General features: G+C 36.3%; 1 protein-coding gene across 1 annotated transcript; it reads left to right on the top strand.

Moving 5' to 3' along the window:
• LOC109109498 (inositol-trisphosphate 3-kinase A-like) lies at window positions 1-10,687 on the top strand. The gene is made up of 7 exons (XM_042775086.1): window positions 1-936; window positions 7,598-7,697; window positions 7,810-8,023; window positions 8,209-8,413; window positions 9,688-9,789; window positions 10,065-10,136; window positions 10,288-10,687. The coding sequence occupies exons 1-7, from the start codon at window positions 19-21 to the stop codon at window positions 10,501-10,503; spliced, it is 1,827 nt and encodes a 608-aa protein (XP_042631020.1). The 5' UTR covers window positions 1-18; the 3' UTR covers window positions 10,504-10,687.
• The last annotated feature ends 1,625 nt before the right edge of the window (window positions 10,688-12,312 follow it).

The raw sequence follows: 12,312 nt of genomic DNA, 5'->3' as shown, positions 1-12,312 counted from the left end.
ATCTGTACGGTACGCGGTATGGGCCAATCATCATCCAGCAGCGGCGGCAGCTCCTCACACCGCTGTAACAGAGCAGCACTCGCAAGCTCCACACGAGCGCGCGTGCAAGGAGTGTTTTGTTCGCCTGATACCGGTGACCGCTTAGACGAGAATCCTATGAAAACCAAGGATCTGCAGTCTGTTCAGACGTGCTGGCGGGACGATTTTGTTAAAGAGGGGACGACTTCTGTGGATGTGAGAGTACACGAGCCGATAAAACTGATTTCTTCTTCCGGTAATCAGCATGCGACCGAAAACTTGGTACTTCTGAGTCGAGACACTGACTTTGAGAGCTTTGTCTCGGATTCCCGAAGCGGACAGAAAGAGGTAGGTGAGGAGAACCATGAGTTTTGCGTCTCGCCGTGGGACATGGAAAGAGTGTCAGAAGGAGGTGCCGTGACTCCAGGCAGAGTTTCGGAGGAAAATGTGACCCAGTGCCTGAACACACCAGACTTTTTAGTAGACTTCAGCTGTTCGTCTCCGTTAACAAACCATGAAATGACCAAAAGTACGTTGCAACCCTCCGTGTCAGGTCGGCTGGGTGGAGAAGTGGAGCAACACGTCTCAAACCCGTTCCCTAGGATTATTCCCAAACTAATAATCACCCATGATGATTTAGGACCCGGTCAGGACAGTCCACACATCAGGGATTTGACTTTAAGCATGGGCGGCTTTTCACTGGAGCTGCATCCCGATGAGGACTCGCCCTGCTCGGACAGCGGCTGCGGGGGCTCCCCTGCGCCCTCCCTGTTCCACAGGAAACTGTCCAACTCCTCCTCTGCTGGATTATCCTCTGCCTCGTCCTTTGAGGAATCTGAGGATGATTTCACGGGCAGTGACATTGAGCCCACCAGTCTGTCCCCCAGCATGATCGGCAGTCCTGATGAACTCACAGGGGTAGGTATTCAGCTTTCCCTAATTCTTTTAGTCCTTATTATTTTCAAAGTCCCATTACATAGATTGATCTGTTGCATGTTTTTTTTTTTTTCTTCCATACTGGGTAGTGTTACCCCAATAAAAAGAAGTGAGCTTAATTGTATTGAATGTGCACTTGTAGTGTACTTTTAACTCTTAAAAGTGTACACCACTTGTAGACAATCTAATATTAATTAAATAAAAGGCCACCTGAGTCCACTTCCACTACTACATGTCTTAAGTACACTTCTAAAAAGTGCACTTTGAAATGATGTCAAATTAATATTATTTTTTGTCCTGCTTTGAAGAAGTATGCTTATTTAGCCTAGTGTTGACTAAAACACTAAACCACACATTGGTTTTAATTTGACCTAAATTGATAATATGTACAAGTAAATATATTTTAAGTAGGCCTATACTAAATTGCAACGTTATCATTGCAAATATGTAGTTACAAATATATTTTTAAAAAGTCATGGTGTACATTTATCATAAATGCTTGTCAATACATTCAGCAGTACTCTGTAACCATATTTTATACACTATAGATGTATGAAATTCCATATAAAGATGCAAGTCCTACTTAAGTATGTCAGAGAAGCACTCCGAAGTTTATAATAATAGCAATTATTATAAATTTAACCTGTTATATAATTTTATTTTCTTGCAAATAACATGCAGTTAAGAGTTAAAAAAAAAGAAACATAGGCCTAGTTTGCACTTAAGTATATTCTTTTAAAGTATATTATTTACATAATTAGCATATTAAAAAGAGTACATTTTTCCCAAGGGTATAACTCAAAGGTTAGAGCAAGGGCTTTTGAGAAATGTTTGTGCACCAACACTTTATCATCAACTCGTCCTTTAGCAGACATGAGGTCTTGTGCTGCCTGTTATCTGCTGATATTCCTCCAGTACAACACATAGGAGTTTATGATTACCATTAAGAAACTTCTCAACATTATATCTACAACTGCAATGTTCTTGAGTTTTTTTTATTATTATTATTTTTATTATCTGTAGTGATACTTCAGCTTCAGTTGGCATGCAAGAATGAAGATTTTGAAAATGTTTGCAAACTGAGTCAAAATGAAACTATTTATTAGAAATTACAGCTATTTTTAGCTCCTTATCTGTACACCGCCAACTTTTGTATTGTGAAAGTGGTGAATCTTAGACATGCATTGACATGCACAAAAACCAGAACCTGTTCTTTTATACATAACTCACCATGCTTTTAGAAATCATCAGAAAGGTTACTGAAATATTGTAGTTTCGTTATTTCTAACAGAGAGCTTCCAGTCTGGCAAACTTTTTTTCAGTTTCAGTATTATATTGTTGGCTCTTGGAACAGTTGATGGGGGAGACTCATTAGAGAGATGATTTTTGTTTTCTGTGGAAAGTTAGTAACTATGTTTGGGTTTTAAATGTTAAGAGACTAAATGTGAGTAAGATATACCTATAAAGCTAATGGGGATGTTTCTAAAATATGAGTGAAACTCTGAGGGTGAAGAATAGAAACTATTCTAGTTTCTGGAAACTAAAAAAAAAAATAGAACTGTGACATTATCTTCAAATGTCACTGATCGAATTAATAATACACTCACTTTTCTAATCATTCATAGATGACTGATAGAGTTGTCGAACTCTCTATAATGATAGCAGAGATTTCCTCAAATCCCTGGTGTCTTTGTTTCCGCCGCCCGAATCTCGGTTAGACGCGTGCTCAGTAAGTTATGTCTGGATGGATAATCCACCTGAAACTGGGCAGCATTTACTTGCTTCTGTTACAGACTGAAACTTTGAGTGACTTTATATTTCTGATTAGAATAGAAACTCGTGTCCACCGACTGATCTAGTGATCTGTGCACTAAAAAAAAAGCTCGTTACTGAACCTCAGTTGGTAAAACATGACGCTAGCAACACCAAGGTCATGGGTATAATTTCCAGGAACAGTTGTTCTGATAAAACGTATATTACTTTGAATGTGCCTTGAGTTAATTTGGATAAATAAGCGTTGTTTGTTTTATTTGAAAGCTCTTACAGTAAATTATCATGATATGTGTTTACAGAGAGTTAGCCTGTGTGAATCATCTCATTTGAATTCGCTTTTTATGTCTCTGCTGACTCTTCTGAAACAGGCCTGATATCATACAGTATACAATTCGTCAGCAGTTCGGTCTCCCATTGTCCAAATGATTAACGTTAATGTTTTGATTAACGTTTTGTGTATGTCTGGCTGATCCGTGAATCAGGATGAATCAGTCCGGAGAGAATGACTGTCAGGAAGTCCGCTGGCTCCTCATAATCTTTCCATCTTTCCTGCACTTTTTTTTTTTCTTTCTTTCTCTGGATCTCAAACAACATATTTCTTTATTAGATGGTTCTATGGAATACTGGAGTACTCTGGAATCTGCTTGATCAAAGGCAGCATTCTACGGTCAAATATTTTAGTAATGAGCGCTACAGTGTTTAAATGACTAGTACCAAGAAAACTATTTCCTACCCTTCAAAAGCATCTGAAATATTGTTATTAGTAATGAGTGATATAGATTTTATTTTCTTGGTTTCAAGATTATTTTTTATTTTTTTACAAATCTTTTTCCTTTGCATTTGCTGTACATTAAACTCATCCATTGTGGTATATTGGCCTGACACACATTCTGAGCCATCATCACTCACACTGTCATGGAAAACTGAGTTGTGGGTGGTTCCTTTGTTGCTAAGTAACCATAAATCCATATATGGTGTTGCTTCTCATTTCTGTTTCTTCTTCTCTTTCTTAATCTGTGTCGTGTTTTACTTCAGTGGTCATGACGCAGATTATTGTGCTTTGTTTACAGCTGTGTGTATGTGCGAGTTACTTTTGACTCTCTTCCTGCTGAGCAAATCCCACATCATTGCACTTTGCAATGATGTAAACAATTCATTTCCCGCCATAAGCCTGCTCCACCACTTCTAAGACAAAGCGAAAGACTCCATACTAGATACTAAACAGTTTACAGGAAGAATGAAAGACATCTAGCTGTCTCGGTCTCACTGTTCCTGGCTCTTTTGCTCACTGAGGGTGTGAAGCTGTTGGACAGGTTTCGTCTTCGTTATGAAAATGCTAGGAACTTCTTAGAAAGGACGGAGAGTGAGAAATAAAGACAGATCAAAAGAACGAAGGAGGGGAGAAGTGGAAATTGGATAGCTGCAGTGAGGGAGGAGGTGGGTGATGGGGTGGGTGGGGTTTTTACAGCGTGTTCAAACACAAACAGCCCAGAAAAGCACATTTATTACATTAGTAGTGTTTGCCAAGGGTGGCGACACTATAACTTGATTTGAATCACTAGTACTTACTAAAAAAAGCAATTTAATAAGTACTAATACTACTGAAATTAGTAAAATAGCTAATAAAACTAATAAAAAAAGTCAAAATGATTTTAAAAGTAATTAGTATTTAAAAAAATTAATGGAAATATGGGTTTAATTTGGGTTTGTGGTTGATTTGGGCTAGTAAGTGAAAGCTAGCAACCACATAGCAACGCCCTCATATCCTGACTTTGTTTACGTGTTGTTTTACACATTTCTTTGTCAGTATGTAGTAAGAAGGGAGTGAATGGACGAGAGTCAGGACGAGTGCATATGCTTCATGGGAACTAGCAGAGGAAGGTGGATTAGGATCAGAGAGGGATGGAGAGTGAGATAAGAATGTGTAGGGAAGATATCTGAGACAGATCTGATAAGAGAGAGAGCTGAGCCGCAGAAGTGGATGTGAGCGAAAGAGCTGGAATCAACAGAGGAAGAGAGAGAGAGTCATCAGGGCTGAGGTAATCAGTGCTCCATGCACATGATGTGAGTGTGTGACAGCTCAGTCTGCTTCCCGGATGCATGTGTGGTTGCAGGGCAGTGCGGGACTCGTGGGTCTCTGCACGCTCGTTTGAAGTGTGTGGTGTGCATGCTTGTATTTGCCCATACATTTGTGACTGTAATAAGAGACGTTCACGCGCACACACACACACACACACACACACACACACACACACACACACACTGCTGGGTCGATTTGGCAAAAGGGTCAATGACAAATAGGAGTGTCCATGTTATAGCAAAGGAAAAATCTCTAAAAATCTATTTTAAAATGCATGTGTCATTCTTTGATATGTAGTCTTTGAATTCATAAGGTTTTTTTTTTTATTTTTTTCAAAGAAAATCCATTTAATGATATCAAATTGGTGTAACAATCAATGTGGTGTAACAATTAAGTACAAAGTAATAACTTATTTTCCTGAATACATGAGTATTTGAAAAACTATTTTATTACAAATATCACAAAATATTAAATCATAAATATCTATGTTTTTGAGGAGGTGCGTCACATGACATTTGACTGCTTTTCATTTCTGTTTTCATATTCGTTGCACTACATGAGGTTTATATTTTATATATTTATTTATATTTATATTTTAAAAACATAGCTTCTTTTTTTACTTTTTCTTCATCAAAGTATCCTAAAAAGTATCACATGTTCTGAAAAAATATTAAGCAACAGAACTGTTTCCAACTTTGATAATGAATCATCATATTAGAATGATTTCTAAAGGATCATGTGATACAGCTTTGCATCACAGAAATAAATGATAATTTAAAATATAATAAATTTAAAAACAATTATTTTAAATTGTAATAATATATCACAGTACAAATTTTAATTTTTTTTTTTTTTTTTTCAAATAAATGCAGGCTTGATGAGCAGAAGAAACTTCTTTCAAAAACATTAAAAATAGTAATGTTTCCAAACTTTTGGTCTGTACTGTATATATATATATATATATATATATATATATATATATATATATATAATATATATATATATATATATGTATGTATACATATATATATTAAATTATTATTATTTTATTTATTTATTTTTTGTAAGACACACTACCATTCAAAAGTTTGAGGTCAGTAAGTTTTTTTTTTTTTTTTTTTTTTTAAGAAATACTTTTATTCAGCAAGGATGCATTAAAATTATATAAAGTGACAGTGATAACATTTTTAATGTTACAAAAGTTTTCTGTTTTAAATCATTTCTGCTCTTTTGAACTTTCGATTCATTGAAAATACTGAAAAAAATGTATGCTGTAATAAAAGATATAAACTGTAAGAAAAGGGTTCTGTGGATCAGATATGCAGTAGATCTGTACAATAGCAACAGTAACAGTAACAGACAAATGACCCTGAAATAAACCCTCTTTGCATGTTTGTGTGTGTGTGTGAGTCCTTGAGATAAGTCAGACATGAAGATAGAGCGGCTCTGTTTGTCCAGGGTGGGTTTGACCTTTGACCCAGGGGTGGATCTCACTGTGAGTCTCCTGAAGGCCCGGCCATTACCACCGTGACTACAGCTCATATTCTAGAATTATCAGAATGGGAGTGACAGTCATGAGTCGATAGCATGTTTTGCAATCAAAATTGAGATATGAGGTATAAAAGCATTAAACATAATGCTGTAAACAGTGGTGGATATGATCAAGCTTGACTTTTCACAATAGATAAAAACATTTTGGGCAAGAAATGTTCATGTCTAAATATATGAAATACTGTTTCCGGTCATTAACTGGAGGGCATATGGTGCCTGTTTTGAAAGTGAATTGTAATGAATACTTTGCCTGAAGTTTCAAGAAGTGTGTATAACTAGGCAGAAGGACAGGAAGAAAGGCTTTTATGAGGTGTCGTCGCCCCTGTTGACTATAGTGTTGTCAAAGGGGGTCAGTCAGGAACAGAGAGGACAGACTGAATTACATCTAAGTGTGGAGAGCGAGCTGTTGAATTTACAGAGCACACGTTGAAAGGGGGGATGGTTTGGAAGGAGGGAATGAATGTATGAATTGTAAAGGGGGGAATAAAGAAAAGAGACCTGAAAGGGGACAGACCAAGAGAGAAATGCTTTTTTGCATTTTCCCAATTTAATATAAAATAATGTAATTAAAAATGGTTGTTGTGATTATAATATCAATTATATAATTATATTTTAATTTTATATTTTTAAACTTTAATTCATCATAATATTTTTTCTCTAAACTCTAAAACTTGTTTTTATTTTAGTAGTATTCTCCAGTATTTGTGTGCAAGTTTTTCACAGGTTATGTAAGGTCAGGTACTTTAAGCATATTCTGTAAACTGCTCATTCCAGGAAGAGTTTTTATGTTGTTTGTGTTACTGTCAAAGCAACTGAAAAACAGTTCAAACAAAAACACTTAAGGAATTATGGAAGGAAGTTTCAGTGATTGTGAATGTGAAAGTTTGAGTGGCATCCCAGGACGTCATGAAGAGGTTTTTCTAGTTCCCTTGCAGTTATGTAATTTCCCACACTCACACATTCGTCATCGATCAGAGCTGTATAATCAATAACTTGTAATCTGTGAGTCCGTGTGCGTCACGGCTTCTTTGTTGACCTTGTGGCGCTGATAAAGTCCTCAGTCTGGGACTTTAGTTCCAACGGTGTCAGTGTTTTTACAGAAACTCAGTCTAGACACTAAATGTTTGTTTAGAGAAAAAAAGACGTGGTTTGTTTCACAAATCCGTATCGGTTTTACGTATTAAGTCTGTTCTGTTTTGAAAATGGTCTCATCTGTGCATATGTGATCTTTGATTTCAGGCTAAATCTTGGAGGAAGTTAAAGACCATGGTGCATTGCTCTCCATTTGTGGTTTCGTTTAAGAAACTATATCCTTGGGTTCAGCTCGCAGGCCACGCAGGTAAAAACAAATTCTCATTCCTGTATTGAGGAAAAAGCATGTATCAAAAAAAAGATTGCTGCCCGTTATTTTGGACTGATGAAATGAACAGTTTTTGCCTCTTTGTGTGTAGATAATTTCCAGGCAGGCGAGTATGGGAAACTGTTGAAGAAGTATTGTGAATGTGAGCAGCAGTGTCTGGAGAAGCTGATGAATGACAACCTCCGGCCGTTTGTTCCTGGTTACTATGGTACTGTGCAGCAGAACGACCAGGATTACAACCTAATGGATGATCTGCTGACACACTTCAACTCTCCTTCAATCATGGATTGCAAGATGGGAAGCAGGTGAGAAAAAGCTTAGAGATTAAAAAGAATAGAAAAAAAAACGCCCTAACTACTAAACAAACTAAATGTATGGTAAAGAATAAGACACACACACACACATGCAGAGTGAGGTTGATGTCACAGACTGATGTGTGAAGGCTGTGGTTTGTTTATTTGGGTCTGTTTATTTTTTGGTTAAACCACAGGACATACCTGGAAGAAGAGCTGGTAAAGGCCCGTGAGCGTCCTCGTCTTAGGAAGGACATGTATGAAAAAATGGTGGCTGTGGATCCAGGAGCACCCAGTCCGGAGGAAAGAGCCCAGCAGGCGGTTCTCAAACCTCGATACATGCAGTGGAGGGAGACACTGAGCTCAACCTCCACTCTTGGCTTCCGCATAGAGGGCATCAAGGTGGGATAATGATTTGAAAGGGATTATGTAATATATTATATAGTTTAAAATTTGTGTAAAATTTTTAAAGGATTTTATTAGGATTTTCTATGCTGTATTTATTTGTTCATTTATACAGGAAAAAATTTTAATATTGTGCAATATTATTATGATGTAAAATAACGTTTTTTCTATTTTAATATACATTAAAATCTAATTTATTCCTGTGATGCAAAGCTGGATTTTCAGCATCAGTACTCCAGTCTTCAGTGTCACATGATCCTTCAGAAATCATTCTAATATGCCGATTTATTATCAGTGTTGGAAACTGCTTAATATTTATTTTTCGAACTTGTGATACTTCTTTTCAGGATTCTTTGATGAATAAAAAGATAAAAAGAAGAGCATTTATTTAAAATAGAAATCTTTTCTACAGTTCAAAAGTTTGGGGGTCAGTCAATTTTTATTCTTTCTTTTTTTTTAAAGAAATTCAAACTTTTATTCAGCAAGGATGTGTTTAATTGTGTTTAGTGATGGCAAAGATTTATATTGTTAGAAAAGATTTATATTTTGAATAAACGCTGTTCTTTTTAACTTTTTATTAATCAAAGAATCCAGAAAAAATTATAGCAGTTTCCAAAAAAGAATTATTTGGCAGCACAACTGTTGCCAACATTGATGATTCTAATAATAAATCAGCATATTAGAATGATTTCTTAAAGATCATGTGACACTTCATACTGGAGTAATGTCTGATGGAAATTCAGCATTGCATCACTGAAATAAATGATTTTTGAAAAGATATTAAAATAAAAACTATTATTTTATATTGTAATAACATTCTGCAAGATTAATGTTTTTTTCCTGTATTTTTGATCAAATAAATGCAGCCTTGATGAGCATAAGAGACTTAAAAAACATTACAAGTCTTACTGATCCCAAACTTTTGACCGGTAGTGTATATATACACACACAGAACTTTGACAGAATTTTTTACTTTTTAAAAAAAAAAATGGGTTCCACAAAAAATGTTTCTTGAGTACTGGATTATTTTAAGAGATACAGGTAACATCATTAATGAAACAAAAATCTATTTATAGAGTTGTTATCTGTTTATTTATAGAGTTGTTATCTGTGATATAGGTATAAATGGCAAATTAAAGTAGTAAATGTACGTCATAGCTACTTCCCGAATGCATGTTTGCTGTTAATAGATATGATATTTACAAATTTGAACTTTTCTGATAAATTTAAAACTCTTCCACTCTGTTCACACTCTTTGTGTTTGTGTTTAGAAAGCAGATGGCACATGCAACACCAGCTTTAAAAAAACCAAACATAAGGAGCAGGTGATGAAGGCCTTGAGTGGCTTTGTGGATGGAAACACACAGTTACTGGTATGTTGCTTCACAGGAAATGGACTGTTTTAACACATGCACTGGAACTTTTATTTCATTAAATTTAGCCAGTGACTTTCCTGTATTGATAATCATACTTGTGAAAAAAACAAATAATGTTGCGTTCTCTGAAGTGCTGTTCTGCCCTTCAATAGCAATAGTGCTATATTATGCATTTTAGCAGCACTGGAAAGCTGTATTGACCAATCAGGATCCAAGAACTAGTAAAGGCTAATTACAGTTGTCTTGAACTTTTTTTTTGCTTTTTTCTTCAGAGGAGTTATCTACAGAGGCTGGAGGAGCTGCGCAGCACTTTAGAGACGTCAGAGTTCTTCAGAACACATGAGGTGACGAATCTGTTTTTTCCATGTTGTGAAATGTTTTTCCTGCCCCGGGCTGAATTAATTTAATCTCTGGAACACAAGAGGTCATGTTTCATAAGCTTAAAACTTTGCTCTGTAAATGTACAATGTAAGAAACTGTTCTGTTTCTCATTAGGTGGTTGGGAGTTCTTTGCTATTCGTGCACGATGCTTCAGGCCTGGCCAGAGTATGGATGATTGACTTTGGTAAAACCATCCCACTGCCACCACCCCGAACCCTGGACCACCGCACGCCCTGGGCTGAGGGAAACCGGGAGGACGGGTACCTGTGGGGTCTGGACAACCTCATTCAGATCTTTGGAGACATGCTGCAGGACGCGACCTCACCCTGATGGATGCACAGATCGCGCCTGAGCCCGAAGCATCACGTGTAGGGACACGTTGATGGAGGGAGGCGCACAACAGGATATTAGTTCTGAGATGAGTCTGTTCTTGTGCTGTCGGAGATAAAAGCGAACAAAATATGAGTGGAAAAACTCAAGCACATTTTGTCAACAAGGTTTTTTTTTTTTTTTTTTTGCACGTGGTGTGGTCCTGCAGATCCACAGAAGCTCCACCAGTCAAAAGACAGATACTGAACCCAAACAGACTTTAGGGGAAGAAACTATCGTTTTAAGGGTGCACATCAATCTTTATTCTTTCAAGAATATATGCTACGTTCACTTGTCTCTTTTTTTTTTTTACCTACAAAAATGATGATAACACTATCAAACTGGAATGTGCTTTTTGTTTCGTTTTCCTTGTAAATTTTTCTTTGGGTTTCCATGGTTATGTAAATAGTGCTAATTTTTTTTTTTTTAATATGTATGTTATACTAATTTAGTTTTATTTCTGTAGTCTTAACCCATACCTCATTTATTTTAGAAAGGTGGTCTTAGTGCCAAACTACAGGCTGACTGCCGCTTTTTTATTTCCTGTGGTCATCAAATCTTGATGACACATATAAGGTATGATATTTCCATGACTCATATGTCCTGTTGAATTTTGCAGACTATCACCATTTAAATGGTTCAGTCTACAAAGCAGACGTTTAATTACTACCAAACAGTTAACGGATTGGCGTTCGTCAGAAATAAGGTAATAGTTTTGTTTTTATAGAATTTTTTTTTTTGGAAATATTTTTTTGGCACTAGACTATGAGGACAGTTAAAATGATGACAAGTTTTGTATTTTATTGTTTTTATTTTGTTGATGTGAATTTTATGAATTGTTTTTTTTACAAAGACAACAAAAGCTAACAGGTATAATTGATAGTCATATACACTTGTTGCTGGAACAGCTTGTTCACACTTGTTTCATTGGTTTTTAAGGTAACCAATCAGTGACTGGCCTGTTTGCAGTGTTAGTCATATGGTTTGGTTTCTAGGTTAGCCAAATGCATGCAAATTTAGATTAAGTTTGAAAGGTTAACCAATGGACCAATGACTATTAAACATTTTTTTTTTCCTTTAAATAAATAGTTTTGTGAGCTTTTGTGTTGGTCCACACAGCAGAAAGACCTCCAACCTCAGCTCTTTCCACACCATAGCAGGCAGGAGTTCAGCTTTATAGTGATCATGGCTAATTTGCATGAAGAACAAATCTGGTGATTGATATCTCAACTGTGGTGGAACATTTATTTTGGTGTGCATGTGCGATTGTAAGTGTTAGCGCCACTGATGTCATCTCACTGCTGATGCGCAGTAGTTCTCAAATTAGGTGCTGTGGTCAGCTTAAAAAAAAAAATAAAGACAAAACAAAACTTTTCCCCCATCGTCACTTCGTGTTTGCTTCAGGTTGTAACTCTGAAATACTCGATTTCAGTCATAGCTGTAAAAAGATAATATCCTCTTGCACAATATCACAACAACCATTATATTAAAATCATCACCTCACCTGGATACTTTTTGTTGATGTTAGTTAACGGAATGTGATGGCTTTTTTTTTTTTTTCAACCTGCACACTGTCGGTGTGTCTGTCAACGTTCCAACACAACATTCCAACCGTCAGTATTTCCCCATCTGACTGGAAACAGTGAACAAAATGTCTCATACTTTCTGCTGAAGATCCACTGCATTGTTTACAGATTTACAAAGTACTGTGTGTCATTCAAATTGTTGAAATAGGTTTCTAGCTACCGTACTGCATGTTTTAGATGACAT

Source organism: Cyprinus carpio, chromosome A18, assembly GCF_018340385.1.
Source record: "Cyprinus carpio isolate SPL01 chromosome A18, ASM1834038v1, whole genome shotgun sequence".
NCBI classification, from domain to species: Eukaryota; Metazoa; Chordata; class Actinopteri; order Cypriniformes; family Cyprinidae; genus Cyprinus; species Cyprinus carpio.
This window is presented reverse-complemented; position numbering and strand designations above follow the sequence as displayed.

Coding starts and splice junctions, on each gene's coding strand:
- LOC109109498 (XM_042775086.1), top strand. CDS start 19: ATGGGCCAATCATCATCCAGCAGCGGCGGCAGCTCCTCACACCGCTGT. Junction 7,698..7,809: donor TCAGCTCGCAGGCCACGCAG/GTAAAAACAAAT, acceptor CTTTGTGTGTAG/ATAATTTCCAGGCAGGCGAG. Junction 9,790..10,064: donor ATGGAAACACACAGTTACTG/GTATGTTGCTTC, acceptor TTTTTTCTTCAG/AGGAGTTATCTACAGAGGCT.